We start from the raw sequence: 20,133 nt of genomic DNA, 5'->3' as shown, positions 1-20,133 counted from the left end.
ATCAAAATACAAAGCATAAAAATAATATTTCAGTATAAGCATCCACCATCTGTTAAAAATTCAGGTATGCAATATTTGGATCCTGCTTTATTTGGAAGTTCATTCTGAGCCACAAAACCTGTATCCTCCTTTTTTTAAAAATTTTATTTTATTATGTTGTACCCTCCTTTCTGATGCCTAATGTCCATTAGGCTCCCACGGCATCTGCATTCTGACACATAAAATCACCAACAGGGCCATGCCTCAAGTTTCAGCATTGAGGTTTTCGAAGTTACTATTCTTTTTCTTTTTTTTTTTTTTTGGAGAGCAAGGAACAAAGAATGAAAGAAATCAATCTTTTTACTGTCACCTTCTAATAAGGCATTCAGCATCTCCCCTGAGATTTAGTCCAAAATCACCTGTTTTAAGTTTTCTAGATCCTGTCTTTTCAGGCACGCAGACACGATCATCTGAAACATGGCAGCGTTCAGTAGGGTAAGAAGCTGGGTAACCGCCCACTTGCCCTACCAGGCTTGAGCTTCCTGGCTTTTGCTGCCCCTCAAGGTCACTCTCAGGAACTAGGCAAGGACTTACTGTCCTATGTCCCCCAAAATGTAGCTCCCTGGGTCTGTCTTCTCTGGGTTAAACACATTTACAGTTTGGGGGAACCTTTAATTGTGGTGATTTTAGATGTCATTAGTTTAAATAAAGAGTTTCTAATTGGAGGAAATCATTGGCCTGTTGTCTTCAAAAAGCTTCGGGAAGGCTCAGTATTACAGTATGAGCTTCAGGATGAGTATCATGGAGACAAGTTATCTTTAGATCCATGGCTAAATGTGTCCACCACTGTCTTTCAGCTACATCTCCCGGGACACAAGGTGAGACCATGGAGTCCCTCTCATCCTTTCCTCTGAGAGAAACACATGGGGAGAGCATACTCACTTTATCACATGGAAAGGCAGGGATGTTATATTATGGGCATATGCTAGTTGAGTGAACTTTGACCAGCCTGGACTTGAATATGTGACCAGTAGTAAAAATAAAGGAAAGACTAAGCAATTATGAAGGCAGCTCAAATATTTTTACATTATTAAAATAAGACTATTGCAAATTAAATACACCTTCATTTCTCTCCCATTTGTTCATTCATTTAACATCATTTAACAGTGTGTGCTTATTCCCTGCTTTATTTTTTAAGAAAATCAAAGCTCCGAAGTCGGCTTTTACCCTTAAAAATATGTCCAGATCACTGTTTGTAGAAATTTTCAGAATATTTTGTTCTGTCCTTGATATATTTGACAGGCGATCTTGTGCATTTGAGTTGCAAATAACAACAAAGCACCCACAAGGGAGACTTGTCTGGGGAGATTGCAGAGCCCAGTGTTCCTTCAGTGAGGGTAGCTTGGTCAGGCACGGTGGGTAGAGAGGAACCTTTGTGTCCCACCCCTGCTGCCTGGTCCTGCTCCATACGGTCTGCATCTCCCTCACTCCTTTGAGGCTGGTCGTGCTTTCCATCCTTCTGTCAACTGTAAATACTGAGATGGAATTGTCACCAACTTCATGTCATTTAATTCCCCATGTTTCTTTCAAAGTATTGGTAGCGTGTTTGAGGGCAGGAGCTCGAGCTCCCTTCCCTCCTTCCACCCAGCCTTCCTGCTGACTGCCCACCCAAGTTCACAGGATCGCCGTTCACTCCGTTGCTAGAGCCCCGAGCCCTGGTAAGACCCTGGATTCCTTGGCCTCCTTATCCATTATCATCAACAAGTCCTATGGGTGCTCCTCGACATTTTGTCTAACATCTGGTTGCCTTTCTCTGTCTCTTCTGCCACAGTCCTCATCCCACCTCTCAACCAGACCACGAAATAACCTACAACTGGATCTCCCCACCTCCAGCCTCTGTTCTTAGTCTATTCCACTGCTACCACACTCTCTGCCTTATCCGGATTGCCCTTGTAAAATTATAAATCAAACTATGTCACTTCTTTGTAAAATTATAAATTTTATATCCGGATTATCCTTGTAAAATTATAAATCAGACTGTGTCACTTCCTTAGCTAAAACACCTCATTGGAGTCTCATTAAATGCAAACAAAATTCAGGCTCCTAACCCTGAGGGCCATGGCACTTCCTGCCTCCATACCCTCATCCTGGGCTCTGTCCCACTCCCTCTCTGTGCTTCTCTGTGCCCAGAACCAACTAGCTCTTTCCCTTCTTCCTAGAGTTCACTCCCTGCTCGTTCACAGCTAGTTCTTCCTCCATCATCAGGTGACCCCTTTCCCACTCGCCCAGATTATTCCCTGGTCTTTGTCTTGTTATATCCATAACATTTATCCCACTCTGTAATTATTCTACATACCACTTTTTGTTGTTGTTATTTGCTATCTCCCTCACTAAAGTATAAGCTGTCTTGTTCTCTGTTGCAGCAAACCTTAAGTTAGCAAAGTAACCTGAGATCGGACACATAGTAATACTTATATACTTAATCAAGTTAAATGGTTAATTGATTAATATGGAGGCTTGCACAAAGCAACCTAAAGTATAAAACTAAAGCAACAAACCATAAGGAGTCAGCCCTGGGCCAGGATTATCTGCAAAGAGCTGCTTCTCCCCCAAACTATCAGAGGACTTGGCAGGGCCAGGGAACCCCACACATCTGTCTTCAGTGATCTCTCCTGGCTGTGACTGCAGAGAAGCATGTGTATTTATCCATGGGCACGCTTATTTTTTCAGTACCTACTATGTACTAGGATGGGCAAAAAGGAAGGTCTAACATGGACTGTTCTTTTTTTTGCTTTGCTTTCCAGGACATTTGTCCTTTTTTTTTTTTTTTTTCATCATCTTTGCTTTGGGAATAACTGGAATTGGGCATTCCAAATCCCTGTAATTAGGATTTTATATTCTCACTTTATAAACAGTTATATACACTTGGTTTATTTCCTCCGAGTAAGGGCAGACTTCTGGGGTCCCAGGGTGGATTCCAACCCTGGACCTGGCACGGTGCTCAGAGCAGAGCTCAGGCTCAGGGAAAGTTCTGAGGGGAGGAAGGAACAGTCCTGGAGAATGGGGAAGGAATGAGTGGATTCCAGAGCAGCTAGAGCTAAGGGCTCAGCCTTTGAACATTTTAACAACAGACTTGCATTTTGTTTACATCTCAGCCCATCTGAAGGTATTATATGGGTCCTGAATCTTTCAGGACATTTTGGAGCAAAAGGAAGGGTTGTGTGCCCTCAAAATGCGGCTGTTATCACTTCCTGAATTCTTTATTTCTAGAGGGAACACCGGGTATGTCAGGAGTGCTAAACTCAGCTGTTTCTTATAAGAGAAAATGGATGGTTCAGGGTCAGTAATAATCTCTCTAACCAGAGACAAACTGAATAGATGGTATCAGATTGTGTGTATGTGTGTGTGTATGTGTGTGTGTACGTGTGTACGTGTGTGTGTGTGTGTGTGTGTGTGTTTTAATACTGACTTGGTTTTATGGTATGCCATTAGGTGAGTTTTTAAAATAAACCCTAAAGATATAAACCTTTAAAATAATGGTTAGTCCAATTTGGCTGCTTTCCATTATTGTTCATTTCCTTTTCAAATGATGTTCAGGTGGTTCTCAAAGATTGGTGCAATCTCTAAGTTGGTGATTTGGCCTGGGACCTTTTGGAAGGTTTGATGCAGGGCTCATCCCAGAGCTATGGAATGAGAGTGTCAGGGAGGGATGGGGATGTGGATGGTGGCGCCAGGCTCCACTGCTCTTGCAAGTTTGGAAAAATAATCTTCCTAAAACAAGTGTGGCCATAGAAGGAAATATTTGTTTATCTGTACGAAGCTGTCCCGTTAGGTTTACATAACACACGGTGACATCACACAGACGAGGCACCCTCTCTACTCCCTTCCACAGGCAACACGGTGCCCATAGCGTTTGTCTTTGTGCAGTGAGGCACCACACTTGCCTTTTCCTTCCTTGGGCTCTTCTGTTGAGATGAACCCATTCTGCAAAGGTAAATTGTTAACTTTTAATAATGAACAATGAATAAACAACTCATGACACTTCAGAAAAACGTTCCCTTTGCCTCCAGATCGTTTGTTTGTGACTTTGATATACTCCGTTGACATGTTTTTATAGCATGGTTTTAGCCACAAAGAAGAAAGTGGATTCATCTGATGAGAAGTTCTGGCCTAACACGTAAAGGTTGACTGAAACCGGAAGGAGGTTCCACAGATAAATTACTTCCATGTATTTTCCAGTTAAGGGAGTCTGCCTAGCGTATGATTCCAACAAGATGTTTGCAGTTTTGTCCATGCTGAGCATGGAATCTGTTGATCGGGCGTTGTGGATGGAAGCCTTCGCATGGAGTCTTGATTGGCTGCTTCAGAATCACATAGGGCAGGTCTTTGATCATATGGGGGCCTGAGATTCGCTCCCAGAATTTCTCATTTAGGAAGTTTGAGGTGAAGGTAGGTGCCTGCTCTCTTAAAGATTCCCGGGTGATCACCAGGACTTACCCCCACCCAGGTTGAATCTTTGGGTGCTCGTTGCTAAAGAAAAATGGATGCTTGCGTTCCACCAAAACTAACTGTCGTATCTTCCCTGTCCAAATTGTGTGGGAATGACTGCCATGTGCCGAGTGTGGGGAGGCAGCTGTGGGGGTGAGATGCGACGGCTGCTTGGAGCTCAGACCCTCTCCCAGAGCTGCCACAGGAATACATGTTGGTGCATTTGAAGTGGGGAACTTTTAGCAAAGGCAAGTTAAAGGATTTACATGTCTTCAAATAAGTTTTAGATGTTGACAAGTTCCATAAATAATATGGAATTTTTTTTTTTTTTTTGCCTTTCTAAACCGTAAAGTGTTCTCTTTTAAATTTCTAAGATCGCTTTGGAACCAGGGGAATTAAATCTTCTTTTATAGCTACTCCTTAGCTTCAAGGCCAGAGTCTGGTTGCATTCGAATGCCGGGAGAGATTACAACTCCCACAAGCCAGGCTGCTTGTTAGTAAATACATTTGAGCGAGTGGATGCTGTTCCAGAGGATCAGTGTTTATACTTCACCAGACGAATCATTTAGGGGGAGAAAGCCTGCCTGTTAAAAAGCAGGCCTGATGTGACTAATGGCAGTTCTGGCCCCAGCCTGGACAGTGGGGGCTCACAGAGGCCAACCTGGCTCACTTTCGGCTCCCTCTCAGCTTGGCAGGTTTAGAAAGCGTTTCCGACTGAGGGCCCCAGGGATTCCGGTACAAAAATGCTGAAAACCCTCAAGTACAGTGGTATGTTTATAAAAGTCACAGGGGCCCCAGTCCCGCCCAAGAGAAGTCAAGGAAATGCGTTTGTCTAACCTCACAAAGGTTCTCGACCAGAGAACTTTATTTGATTTAATCTATATCCATAGCAATTCTACAGCTGAATAATAAGCCATTTATTATGAAAGTTAGGAGTGTGTTTCTGACTGGGACCCAGGCAGCTCTAGCTGTGTTGTCTCTCCAGGTCTCCTTTTTCAAGTACGGTGACTGAAGGTTTGGGCCCAACTTTCTTCCTCAGGGAGGATTTTTATGTGTTACCCTGTTGTGAGGGGAAAATTAAGCAACACATGCCCCACGAACAGATGGTTTGTATGTGGATGGTGGTGTGGGTGCCATAGCAATAGCTTCTCTGGATGGGTCCCCACAGAAACTCTTGGGGCAGCCAGAACAGGTGGAAGGGACAAGCTGGTATGGGACATGGGGGCCTTCAGAGCTTGGGAGGGGACCTCACAGCCAAGGACGCGTCCCAAGGCCAAGAGAGCCCGTGGACTCTGGGTTCCCCACGTGGTTGCCTACAGCAGGTGCTTCTAGGCAAAGATGAGGGTGAGGCTGGAGAGACAGGCTGGTTCCCAGTGCGGTAGTGCCTGAGAGGTGGGCAAGCTCTGTATTCTCTCCAGGTAATCTCATCAGACCCCTGACTTTAGAAACCATCTCTCTACCACTGAACTTCAGAGAGACCTCTCCAGTGTCCACCTCCCTCCAGCCCTCTGGATTCCTGTGCTGGCTGCCCTTGTAACATCTCCAACAAGATACCTGAAGGGCATCTCAGAACTGAATTCCCCAACCCACTTCCCCCTTGCTTATCCCCATCCCCATCTCCTCAATAATAACAAAAATACAGGAACTATCTTTGATTTTCCTCTGTCCCTCCTCCCTCCACATCAAATTTACCGACGAGTTCTGCTGACTTGACCTTTAAGACAAACAGCAGAGACACCAGCCTCTCTTCAGCTGCATGAGCTCCTATCTCCTCCTCGACCACAGCAATAGCCTCCTCACTGCGGTCTCCCTTGGCATCACCATGTGCAACAGACCACGTCATAGCCCTCACTATGTGGAGTGATTGGCAATCAAACTCTGTTAGAGTGAATTCAAGAGAAATGAGGCATACGGGCAGTGACGCCATGTTTTTAGCCAACTCTTGGAGAGTCACTTTGAGAGGCAAATACGGGTCGGAAGGGGTGTGGGTTGGAGATGGTGAGGCATGTTTTGTTTGTTGATGGGGCGATATGGGAGAGGGAGCATGAGGGAATGCGGGAGGGGGTGGTGAGGGTGGCGGGGGCCGTCCTTTTCCCTGGTGTCTCAGGGCATGCAGCTCATCCACAGTCACAGAACAGGGGGCCCGATTACCTGCCGCACAGGTGAGCGTTAGCTCGGCAGGATGATGTGCCAGCCCAGGGTTAGCCCCACTTCTCTCCATGAAGTAGGAAGGGGGCTCAGCTGACAACGGGGAGGGTGAATTGGTAGAAGACGAAGTATGTCAGAGAACATGTGCCTTCTTTCTGAACCTACCACGGAGCCTTTGACCAGGTCTTCCCTCCATCTGGAATGTTCTTGCTGAGGATTTGCACATGGCTGGTGACTTTGTGACATTCAGATAGTGGCTTAAATGTCACCTCCTCAGAGAGGCTGTCCCTGACCTCAGAACCTAAAATAGCCACCCTGCTACTCACAGTCACATCACCCTATTTTAATTCTCTGACTAGGGTTTGTTACTGAGAGATATTCAGCTTGTTAATTTTCTACTTGCCTACATGTTTATCACTGCATCTCTTAGGAGATAACTAGCACACACTAGGCCCTGAACCTGTAGAGAAATCTTCATGAATAAGCATGAGACATTCCTTTTCGTTCAGGAAAAGATGCAAATGTGTCATGATGGAATACAATAGAACCCAACTTGGGTATATAGACTTGAATAGGCCCGAGATTAAATCTGTGTGTGGGGTGTGGAGGGTGAGTATGCATCCTGGCCCCTTGGCTTCAGCAATGGACAGCTGAAGTTACAAGTGGCGTGTACCTTCTAGGCAAAGAGAAGATCTCTGAGTTCTTCAGGCCCCTCAGGACTAGTTGGAGCTTCCTACCAGCCTTCCTTTGCTGGCTTCCTTTAGTGCACATGGGCATAGTTAGAGGTTGTTCCCATTAGTGAATATTATTTAAATATCTGAACTAAGTGTATCAAGAAGAAAACCTTTAAAATAGGAAAATGGAGAGGCTGGGCTAAAAAAAAAAAAAAAAAACCTTTAAAAGGGGAAAAATGGAAAGGCTGGGCTGTACTCTTTAAACCTTAAAAGAGATGTCTGAACTGGGCCTGAGAATCCTTCTGGCTCTTCAGCTAGTGCATTTTCAATTGGGCTTAAGAGAAGACTGCCAGCCTAGGGGCAAATGCAAATAAAACCTCATGCATCTGAAAAAACCTTCTGTCTTAAAATGATGGCTTATTTCTAACAACTTTAAAAAAAAAAATCCTAAACCTTCTAGGAAAAATTAATTAGCCAAAAAACCTTTTGAGGTAGTCTCTGAAAACAAAACAGACAAAAACACCTTGTATACCCAGTTTAAAATAATGCATAGGGGCGCCTGGGTGGCTCAGTATTAAGCGTCTGCCTTCGGCTCAGGTCATGATCCCAGGGTTCTGGGATCGAGCCCAGCATCGGGCTCCCTGCTCCACGGGAAGCCTGCTTCTCCCTCTCCCACTCCTCCTGCTTGTGTTCCCTATCTCGCTGTGTCTCTCTCTGTCAAATAAATAAAATCTTTTAAAAAATAAAATAAAATAATGCATAGAAATACGTATATATTCTGACCATGTGTTTCTTCCCTGAATCTCTGATGATAGTACTGAGGGGCTGAAGCATTCAGGATTGAATCAGTATATCATTCTCTAAAAGGACAAAATAGGAAGTGACTGTATATCTAGTCAAGTAACCCAAGACCACTCACCCTCCCATGGCCAGGAAACACTAAAATAATGGACAGAATTTACTTCAGAAAGAAAAGGGATTTCATAAGCACTGATTGAACCACCATTTTGGTTCAAGCCATAGATAACTCTCATCAAACTACCTATCACCTTGGTGGCAGACTATAAATGTGAGGAACCGAACCCAGATTGATGAAAGTGAAGATTTTGATAGATGTTTCAGTTTCTTCTTCTGCTTATAAAAAATGAGTTCATGTGGCTCAGACAACATGCTGTTCAGGGTCCTTTGATTGGTGATGTTTCCTGTTTACTTCTTTAGGAAAGATCCAAGTGACTTGGGCTTTCACAAGCACTGTCTGAGACCTGGGGGGACATAAGTGGTTGTCTGCAGTTTTCCGTTGGTTTGTGAAGTTCACCTCACTGACTGACCCATAAATTACAAACCATATAATCTGCGGGGTGGGGAGGCAGAGTTCTGGACTGCAGTGTTTTGTGTTTCTCCGTTATTTAGGCTGGAGGAGAAAAAATAGATCCAGAAGAGGCACTGATCTACGAAGAGGATTTAGATGAAGGGGACGGTGTTGAAGGCGAGGTGGAAGAGAGCACAAAATTAAAAATGTTCCGCAGACTCGCCTCTGTGGCCTCCAAGCTTAAGGAGTTTATCGGCAACATGATCACCACCGCGGGAAAGGTCGTGGTGACGATTTTACTCGGTTCGTCAGGTGAGCGTTTCCGGCACCGAATGGAGCACAGGTAGCACTTTGGTGAATAATGAAAGACATGGCTGAGGAGAAAATACAGAAAGAAACCATCCTGGTCTGTGACACCAAACTCATAACTGTAGCTGCTGGAAAACTAGCCACGTGTACACAGCACACACAACAGAAATCATTTTTCCTGTTCAGTTGTAGCGTTTGGGTTTTTAGTTGGTTTCTGTCAACCTCCGTAAAGCCACCTTTTCCTATGTCTTACGTGATGTCATGTTTTATGTGTAGATCCGAAAAACCACTCTTCTCCCCCAGAGCCCAGGAAGGGCACTGGGCTCTGAGGAGCAATGTTGGTGTCCCCCTCCGGAGCCATATGTGTGCCTTCTGAAAGCATGTCTGTTTACATTGGGTCGTTAGTAATCTTAATTTAACTCTCCAGGATATACTATTTTTCTTCCTCAGATTGTAATCTTGCAGCACAGACACTCACTTCCTTCAAATCTTGGCTGCCGACCGCTTGTTCCATAATAATGTTATCTCCATCTTCTCCCTCTTTCCAGCCCACTGTTGGCGCTGCTCCAGGGCCGCTGGGAAGTTTAGGCCATACCTCTTTGTTGAAAGTGCACGAGATGAAACAACGTGACTGTTTTTTCATAGGGAAATTAAAAAGTGGGAAAGAGAATAGAATTTCTCAAGAAATATATCCCAATATTGTAACAAAGGATCATTTCAAAATGCCCCCTGCCAAGGTTTTTAAATGCCTGTCAAAGAATGACCTCACTTTACGTGCCCCCTTGTGGTAATAGTGCGAATCAAATTTTGTTGGGTAGGGCAAAGTTTTAGTGAGACTTTGCCACAGATGTAATATTGTTATGAATCCTACTTAACCACACAAAAAAGCAAGTGATTATAAAAAATGATATCAGGGAAAGTTGGAATGGACACACAAGTACTCCTGAAAAATTGGGGGAGAAGTAGAAAGATGGAAACAGGCAAGCAAATATGCTAAATTCTATTGTATGAAAAGTAGATATTTACTCTGCTCAAACACCGTGGGAAGAATTTCTTCATCATATTGTGTTTCCTTATATTTACAAGTATCACTTTATGTATGACTTTTTTTCACAACAAAAATAGCGTAAGTTCTGATTTAATAAATAAAATGTGATTCATACTTTAATAACTTGATCCATCCCTGAAAGCATATGAAGGAAATGTCCATAATCTCCAAGAGTTACATTTCCTGAGTGGTAAATGATTTTCTGGTTCTGTGCAATTTGTCATGACCGTATCTCTTCTTCCTTAGGTATGATGTTGCCATCTTTGACCTCATCTGTGTACTTCTTTGTATTTTTGGGTCTGTGCACCTGGTGGTCCTGGTGCCGCACATTCGATCCATTGCTGTTCAGCTGTCTCTGTGTTCTGCTGGCTATTTTCACTGCGGGGCACTTGATTGGACTTTATTTATACCAGTTCCAATTCTTTCAAGAAGCGGTTCCACCCAATGACTACTATGCGAGGTAAGAGAAATGGTGAAGACATTTCAAGGGGAGCTAGCCCTCCTTTATGATCTTGTTTGAATTTGCAGGGGTTCTTCTCACTGCCAGTTGATGCACTCAGCAAAGGTTTGGTGGGGATGGGAGAAGCAATCTAGCGCTTTCAAGTTATTGAATGACAACGTCTAGAAGGAAGTAGAAGGTCTCTTCAGACAGAGGTGCTGCTGGGACATGGAGAGAGGGGAGGCTGTTGTTTGGTCTCAGCTGTGGAAAGAGATCCCATAAGAACATTTTAAATCAAAGAATAAAAAAAAGCGTTAAGGCATCCAGCTGGAGGATGCTCTCACAGGCCAAATAATAGAGCATCAAAAATAATAATGAATTGACTGTAAAAATATAAAAATAAGAAGGCATGAATTCATGGGGAAAGAGAGATAGAGAGCTAATTTGCTTCAACTGAAGACAACCATTACACCAACTCCTTACTTTGAAAAATGGGAATTAAGAGTAAAGAATCCAGCATTTACTTTGACTTTTTGAAGGAGTTCTAGGTGATTCTCATGATGAGACAAAACCGACCTTTACAGGATAACACCAGCTAATGAAAGGGGAAGGAATAATAGAATTAGAAAATTACTGTTTCTCAGTTCTTAATGAAATAGTGATTCTCATTGCAAACTGAAACCATTACTTGAAAAAGGTTGTTGGGCTAAAAGATGTTTGCAGAATGACAATGTATAACCTCATTGATTATTTGCCAATGGCAAATGGAAAATCAAACCTTTGTAATGGTGATCAACACCACAACCAGTTGATCAAACTAGTACTACCCAAAGTGGGATAGCTCAACATTTCACACTTGTGATGTGATGCAATATGAAGTATACAGCATCATATTGTTAAACTTTTAGACCTAACCCCTGATTACAGTAATTTATAAAGGATAGAAAAATAATGACTCCACAGGAAAACAATCAGAGAAATCCAAAATATGGATTCTATAAGGCAAATGATCTGATCTCTAGAAAACTCAGCATCATGAAAAGAAGTGTGTGTAGAGGCAGTGAGGGGAGGGACGGTTCTAGTTTAAAGGAGAACCCAGCAAACAGATGTGAAGCCCAACCCTAGATTACATCCTGGTTCAACCATAAATCTCTAAAAGACATTTTGAGGTTAAATGGGGGAAGTTTCAACGTTCATTGGTTATTAGCTGATTGTATAGAATCATTGTTAATTCTCAGGTGCATGATTATTGTGTGGGCATACAAGAAAATGTATGATTGGCATCAGGTTACCCATTGTCCTGTTTTAAGTTTCTGTCTCTGTGGAAAAGTTTATAACTGGAAGTTACGGAAAAAATAAAGGGGGACAGAAATGGCGGGAGAGAATGTGAGGGGGATGAAAGCGGTGCCAGTTTCCTTGTCTCTGATGTGTCTGGGAAGTGGTATAAGTGCTTTTTGTCCACTTGTTGAGAAATGAGAAACCTGCAATTTAAAAGAACATAAGTAATATTATCATCCTGATGATATAGATTTGCATCCTTCTTTCAAGGGATCCTTATCTGGTTTTCATGGGATAGTAAATATGAAGCAGCAGTGTGTGTGTGGCCCCCTTTACCTTGCTTTTATTGATTCATGCATAAAATCTGTCTAGTTTGTAGCTATGTCTACACAATGCTAGAAAAAAATTCAAGTTCTAAAACCACTAAAACAAGTTAGTACTCAACACACTTACAACCTAACTAATTCTAAACCCAGCTGGCATAATCTGGAGGCTTAACAAGTATAATTCAGTCTATAGAGACAAGAAAGTTATAGACACAGCAAAACTGAAGAAACGCAATATGGAAACAAGCTAAGTGCCCATTGACAGAGGAATGGATAAAAAAAGATGCGGTGTGTATGTACATACATACATATATCTGTATTTAAACACAATGAAATATCATTCAGCCTTATAAAAGAAGGAAATCTTGCCATTCATGACAACATGATGAAATTTGGGGGCATTATGCAAATGAAATAAGTCAGACAGACTTGTCCACTTGTATATGGAATCTAAACAAAAGAGTCAACCCATAGAAACAGTTTAGGGAAGTGGTTGCTGGGGGTGACATGTGGGGAGGAAGGAAGACAGGCTGGTAAAAGGATACAAACTCACTTAGGAGGTGAATAAATTATGAAGATCTAATGTGTAGCAAGCTCACTATAGCTAATAGTATCTATATTGTATACTTGAAATTTGCTAAGAGAATAGATCTTAAGCAGTTTCACCAAAAAAAAGCGGGGGGGATGTTGTAAGGTCATTGGTGTGTTAATTAACTTGATTGAAGTAATCATTTCACAATGTACACGTATATCAAATGATCACATTTTACACTTTAAATATATTACAATTTCATGTGTTGGTTATACCTGAGAAGCCTCTTCAATGGTGCACATTTATGTAATATTTATTTATTTTAGGCAGGAGCGAATAAATGCTAAATTTCAGTACAGACAGTAGTTCTAGACTAAATGAATCCTTTGGTTTCTTCTAGACGTTTAATTTTTGGTTTATTGAACATGCATAGAAAAAATGTTTTGCGCTGTTGGAAGGGCTGACTTTCAGGGGGTGATTTAATTGGGAATGTAAATATCTTCTACATGCCAATAATCCCCTTTCCCCCTAGTTTAAGGCTCTTTTCTGCCATCTGGAGACTGATGTTGGGAAATACAGATAATATTCAGAACCACCTTGAAAACACTTTTTGTATCAAGGATCAGCAAATACATGTTTTAGACTTTGTCACAATTCTTTTCAGAAGCCATCGTAATTAGCAAAAGCAGTCATGGGCAGACTTAAAAGAATGGTGCAGTTCTCTTCCAGTAAAACTTTGTGAACACCGAAGTTTGAATTTCATATTATTTTCATATTTCATGAAATATTATTTTTCTTTTAATTTTTTCCAGCCACTCAAAAACATAAAAGCAAAACAAAACAAAAAATGTGTGAAAACCATGGTTAGCTCATAAGCTGTAGCCAAACAGATGGTAAACAAGGCTTGCCCACCTATGGTGTAGAAAATAATAGTCCGAATGAGGTAATAACATACTGTATTTATTGTTCACTCAAATTGTCACAAACAAAATTATGATTATAATTTATTACATGTAATAATAATCACATTACATGTAATTATAATTACATTTTGTAGATGATCCATTTAAACAGTTTAAAAGGTCCATTACTATAATCTCGTAGAGGTAAGTCATTGAAAGTTAAGTTGCTTATTAGAGCATAGACAGTTTGAGCTAAACAATGAAATACAAATATAAATAAATACACTGCCCTGTTGTAGATTCCCATCCTCCCCCCATTCACTTGGTGATAACAAGGCATTGCATCTTAATCGTAGAAAGCTTGGAAATTAACGTATCTAAAATAATAGCTTTTTTCATAAGGCAAAATTCCAGTGCATTGTTATTAAACCCAAATTCTTAGTTGGTAGAAAATAAACTGGAAAGTGGCAAAAGAAACTCATCTTGTGTGGACATTTGTCAAAAATTTCATAACCACAGAGACTCCAGCGCATATATCCAGCTTCGGATGTGGTTGTTCTTAAAACAATCCAAGCCATTTTTCTTCTCTCAAAAGCTTTCAAAAACGCTCTCTGGTCAGAATTATCTTTATTTTTAGAAAAATTGAATTGATTTGCTTATCATGAGTATAATACATATTTGTTGATGATTATTTGGAAAAATATAATGAAAGATAAGGAGAACCACCTTTTAAAAATGTAATCCTAACCTCTGGAAATAAATACTGTTTATTTCTGAGTCTATATTCTTCTAGAATTTTTCCTAGGCATATATGTGCATTTTTAAAACAAACTTTGAATCATAATGCACATACCGTTTTCTAAGGGTTGATCAAGCAAAATAAAACTTCAGAACAAATCCACATAACTGTATGTAAGCTCATGAATGTCCCAGTCAACGTAATTTGTTTAATAGAATATAGAGCCCTATGACAACTGCTTTTTCTGGAAGGTGTCCCTAACAAAAATGGTGAACTAAACAAAATTTGGCTTTGCTAATGCAGTGTGTAATCTCTTCTAAAGGTTTTGTATTTTCAAGGGAATTTCTATAGACAGCAAACACCTCATATTTTGAAAGACATGAAGCAAGATTAAAGGTGGTGGGCTCGTGTTCAGATTTCTCCAGTTACACTTGTGCTTATCCTCACCTGTTTCCCTACCTGTAGCACTGGCCACATTTATGAAGCTGAGTCTTGGACAATTTGCGTCCCGCAGGTTTTCTGCATTAAAAGTGCAGAAGGTGTGCTGGGTAGGGATGGGGCCAAGAGCAGGTGGACCTGATTTGTTCTGCATTGTCATGAATGGCAGGCACCTTGAAAGGCTTTAAAATGCGTTTGAATGCTATAAACTTCTACTTATTAGTAGCATGAATTAAAAACCCATTGTAACAGTTTGGCAGCACACCACTGACCATGTTTCCTTGTGGAGGTAATACCAAAAGTAATTTTGAGTTGAACTTCTCTAAAAACAATCCTGACAAGAAGTGGGTTCTTTGTCTGTTAATCTTGAGTTATCTCGGTAAAACAGGTAAAAGTTCTGATGTAGGCCAGGGTGGAAGATGTGACAGGAGACTAAAATGCCAATTGTTTTCTTAATTATGATGGAGACACTTGAAACACTATTCATGGACATTTTGCGTATGTTACGCATTGGGATGAGTAGGTCATTCTTATAAATTGTCTATTCTGATCTTCAACTGGCTTTCGTTCCAACTCCTGAACTTTCCAAGAACATTTGCAGGAGTTAACTGCAGACATTGGACTTGTTCGCCCAAATTCAATTTCTTCATTTGCTGCCTTCTTCACTTGAAGATGTGAAGTTTGAACATGAAAAGGCGGGAAGGAATGAGAAAGATTTTTGGACCATTCTCTGTGAAAGTAGGATTCTCTATAAAATAAATATACAGTGATTTGCCCTATGTTACCCTTTTTAAATAAATAATGATGATAAGAAAACACATTATGTTTAGTGAAGGAAAAGCTTATGTTTATTTCAGTATTAAAACAATGTAAAAAAGAAAAAGCCTAAAACTCCAACATTACAAGTTAACTATTCTATGAAAAATGTTATAAAACAAGCACGAAGAGTACAATCTCATTTATTATATTTAACTCTCTTAATGCTAGTCATAAAAATCTCAATAATATATAGGGAATAATAAAGGCCTCAATGCTGTATGTCTTTCTTCTGATTTGGGAAAGCCAGTGGGTCCTTTAGAAAAATGGAACAATGCAATCAGTTTTTCTGTTAGGTCTGCTGCAGTTTGCTTTATAAGCTGTTCTGTCATTCAGGTGATTTAAAGGAATGTGCTTTTGCACCCCAGCCCCAGATTGCTGTTATACCCGTACTGCGTTGGAGTAATCTAAGGTTTAGTTACAAAAACAGCACAGAAAGACTAAACTGTTTTTAATGGAGACCAGTTGGCAAGAATTTCATCTGAAAGCAGTCCAGTGGGGGGAGGGGGAGGGTGGGGAGGACTAAATGTAAAGCAGGACATTTTCATGGTAAGAAATGTAAATTCACCCAAAGAAGTTAACACTTTTCCTTTACCTTTTTGTTAAAAGATGGCACCGGCAGATATCTATAGAATTATAGAGTTGGTAGGTATACAATGATAACCAAACTGTGGGTTTCATTCTGAAAAGATTCTTAGTGATGGAGTGCCTTGTTCTTATGTCTCAAGCAGGGCTCACCTGCACTTATCTGAAAGATGAAAAATAGAAGCCAGAAGAGAAATTGGCTTTCCACAAATAGGTGCAAAATCAATAGAACCTCTGAGTCCAGTTGGGCAGTTTGCCATAATCTTATGGTCACTTAGGACCACAAGTGGGTGCATTGTGGACCCAGGGTCCCTCAGAAATGGGGTGCCCTACCCAGCCACGACACCTGGCCTTGCGTGCGGAGCAGCTCCTGCTTCTGATCAGGGGGACAAGCCTTGGCACAGGATGTCTGTCTACCCTAGGGGCCCTAAAACTTCCCAACCTCACTTTCCAGAATTTCAGGCTTAATGAAATGTTATGGACCAAATTTCTCACCTTTTGCTTATTGAGAGCGCCTCCCAGGAAGGCTCTCCTTTCCGTCTTCATGGAAAATCTCCTTTCTTCTCTGTGGGGACTAGACAGTGGCTGACCTGACAGTGCCGTCGTCTCATTCTATCAGGTTCATACATGCAAGAGCAGCCCCCCTGCATACACGCTGCAACAGGGCAGGAACTTTCTGCCCCAGTGCTATCCTGGTGATCAGGGACAAAGTGGGGCTCCATTCTCTTATGATAGATATTGAGAGGATTGTGCTAAAGCTTGCAAACTCATTCTCTGGAGTCCAACACCTCGGGATCGAATCTTGGCCCCATTACTTTCTAGATAGAGCATTCCCACACCACGTTACTTCATGCTCTGTGCTTGGGTTTCCCTACCTACAAAATAGGGACCAGAATAGTGCTTGTCTCCGAGAAGAGTCATGTATTAAATAGGAGAATACTCACCAAATGCTGGGCCCCGTGGCATGTGTATTTAAAAGCACCTGATTTTATTGTTGTAGACATCATATTAACGTACATAAAATAGTTTTCTTATTCAAACGGACTTCCCCATATCTGACAGCGTAGCTTATCTGGCACCTCAGCTGCAGTTCCCTGAGAACACTGAGCTACTCTGCCCCTTGTGCTGTTTCCTTCATGGGAAATGTCCTACTTCCTCATCCCACTGGCTCCTATTCTTTCCTCCAAACCCAGCACATGCACCTCCTTCTGGAACCTTCCATGTTTCCTTCTGTAAAGCACAAGAATGATCTTCTGGGCAATTACTCTATGCAAACTTGCTTCCTTGCACTTGCAGCACTGGCCCGTAATGATCAGCTGTGAACGTGTCTCCCTTCTAGGGATGGGTTCGGGTGGCCCAGGTACCCTCAGGCTCTAACACTGCTGATCACACTGCTTTCAGGAAATCTCTGTTCCGTCTGGTTTCTGCTCTGTCTCCTGCAATACTTGCATTTCATTTCCTTGTGCACCAAGGTAAAGTAAAACTTGTTTAGGCTTTTCCTGAACTTGAAGCCACAGATGGGGCCGCCTGCTATGCGATGTATGGGGTGATTATTTCCCAGAGAGGTCACTCTCGGTGTCAGGGCACCCACAGTGGTCCCACTGCGCTGCTCTGTGGTACCTGTCCCCAGTTAGTGAATGTCAAGTTCAGCGAGAAACTAAGGAGGCTACAGTACATGTGGTTCCTTACTTGTGGTGTTGGCAAATATTTAGTTTTTGCTTGAGAAAAAAATGATGGTTTTGCTTTTATTTATTTACAAAATTCAAAAATAGCTTTATCCCTGATGGTTAAAGTTAATTAGCAAGGTTAATGTAGAAAGTAGCTTTCACTTTTGAAGAAATTAGAGATTTCTATTTCTGTTCATACTCAGTGTTTCTCAGGGACCCGGTTTATCTCTTATTTTTGAGAGACTTTGTCTTGTTTTTTAATTTCTTTAGACTTTGTCTTCAAAATGGGAGAGCCATGGTGAATATTGATGCAGTGATGTATACAAGGGTCTGCCCAGGCCTGGCAATCAGAAGGCAATTAAAAAATGTTAGTTCTACTTTTCTCTGTAGGTTTTGTGTAGAAGGCATATACAGCATGATTTTTCCCCCTCAGTTTTAATGAAAAATATTTGACATACATCACTGTATAAGTTTAAGGCATACAGCATGGTGGTAGGATTATATATATTATGAAGTGATTACCACAATAGGTTTGATGAACATCCGTCTTTTCATGTAGATAAACAGAAAAGACAGATTCTTATCATACTGTTTGATGACTATAGATTTATAGTATAGCTTGAAATCAGGAAGTGTGGTGCCTCCTGCTTTGTTCTTCTTTCTCGGGACTTCTTTGGCTATTTGGGGGTTTTTGTGATTCCATATACATTTTAGGAGTGTTTTATCTCTTTCTGTAAAAAATTCCATTGGAATCTTGATAGGGATTGCATTGAGTCATAGATGGCTTTCAGTAGTATTGACATTTAACAATATTAATTCTTCCAATCCAATATCTTTCCACTTATTTGTATCTGTTTAGGAATCTTTCATCAATGTCTTATAGCTTTCTACCAAGAGATCTTATACCTCCTTAGTTAAATTTGTTCCTGGTATTTTATTGTTTTTGATGCTATCATAAATGGAATCAATTTCTTTTTCTTTTTTTTTTTTTTTTCAGAAAATTAGTTGTAGGGGCACCCGAGTGGCTCAGTCATTACGTGTCTGCCTTTGGCTCAGGTCATGATCCCAGGGTCCTGGGATTGAGCCCCGTATTGGGCTTCCTGCTCAGCAGGAAGCCTGCTTCTCCCTCTACCACTCCCCCTGCTTGTGTTCTCTCACTGTCTCTCTCTCTGTCAAATAAATTAAAAAAAATTTTTTTTAAAGAAAGAAAATTAATTGTTAGTGTATAGAAACTTTACTGGCTTTTGTATGTTAATTTGTGTCCTGCAACTTTACTGAATTCATTATTTGTATCTGACAGTTTTTTCATTGAGTCTTTAGGATTTGTCTATACTAAATCAGTCTTTAGGATTTTCTATGTATATATGGAATGATATATAATTTATTTATATAATTTATTTACTGTATAATATAGTAAATAGAGACAATTTTATTTCTTCCTTACCAATTTTGATATGTTTTATTTCTTCTTCTTGCCCGATTGCTGTAGCTAGGACTTCTAGTACTATGTCAAATAGATGTGGCAAGAGTGGGAAGCTTGTCTTATTTCTGATCTAAGAGGAAAAGCTTTCAACTTTTCATCGTGGAGTATGATATTAGATGTGAGCTTTCACATATGACCTATATTATGTTGAAATATGTTCCTTCCATGACTAATTTGTTAAGAGTTTTTATCATGAATGGATGTTTAATTTTGTCAAGTGCTTTTTCTGTGTCTATTGAGATAATCATGTGGTCATGTGGTTATTTTATTTTTTCATTTTATTAATGTGATATATCACAATGATTGATTTGAGTATGTTGAACCATCCTTCCATCCCTGGAGAAATCCCATTTGATCATGGTAAATGATCTTTCAATGCCACTGAATTCAGTTTGCTAGTATTTTATTGAGAATTTTTAAATCAGTATTCATCAGAGATAATGGCCTATCATTTCCTTTTCTAGTAGTGTCCTTTTCTGATTTTGGTAATGTTGGCTTCATAAAATGAATTTGAAAGTATTCCCTCCTCTTTGGTTTTCTTGGAAGAGTTTAAGAAAGATTAGTGTTCATTCTTCTTTAAAAGTTTGGTAAAATTCACCAGTGAAGCCATCTGGTCCTGGACTTTTGTTTGTTGAAAGATTTTTTTATTACTGATTGTATTTCCTTATTATGTTTATTCAGATTTTTTAGTTCTTCCTGATTCAATCTTGGTAATTTGTATGTTTCTAACAGTTTTTCCAATTCTTCTAGGTTGTCCAGTTTGTCAGTGTGTAGCTGTTTATAGTAGCCTCTTATGATTCTTTGATTTCCTATGTTATCTTTTTCATTTATAATTTTGTTGATTTGGGTCCTTTCTCTTCTTTCCTTGTTTAGTCTAGCTAAAAATTTGTAAATTTTGTTCTTTTCAAAGAACCAACTTTTAGTTTGGTTAATCTTTTCTATTGTTTTTCAATTTTTCATTTATTTCTATTCT

General features: G+C 40.5%; 1 protein-coding gene across 7 annotated transcripts in view; it reads left to right on the top strand.

The window, feature by feature from the left end:
- PIEZO2 (piezo type mechanosensitive ion channel component 2) overlaps positions 1-20,133 on the top strand; it is a 588,882-nt gene that overhangs the window by 294,844 nt on the left and 273,905 nt on the right. For all 7 annotated transcript variants that reach the window (XM_088019744.1, XM_028089342.2, XM_088019743.1 and 4 more), the window contains exons 6-7: positions 8,700-8,910; positions 10,202-10,415. In XM_088019744.1, the coding sequence (XP_087875870.1) occupies positions 8,700-8,910; positions 10,202-10,415 (425 nt within the window). The remainder of the gene's footprint in view (positions 1-8,699; positions 8,911-10,201; positions 10,416-20,133) is intronic.

This window comes from Eumetopias jubatus, unplaced genomic scaffold, assembly GCF_037043125.1.
Source record: "Eumetopias jubatus isolate StellerSeaLion01/CBP00866 unplaced genomic scaffold, mEumJub1_p1.0 scaffold_16, whole genome shotgun sequence".
NCBI lineage: Eukaryota > Metazoa > Chordata > Mammalia > Carnivora > Otariidae > Eumetopias > Eumetopias jubatus.
The sequence above is the reverse complement of the archived record's forward strand: the minus strand, read 5'-3'. Positions and strand labels throughout refer to the sequence as shown.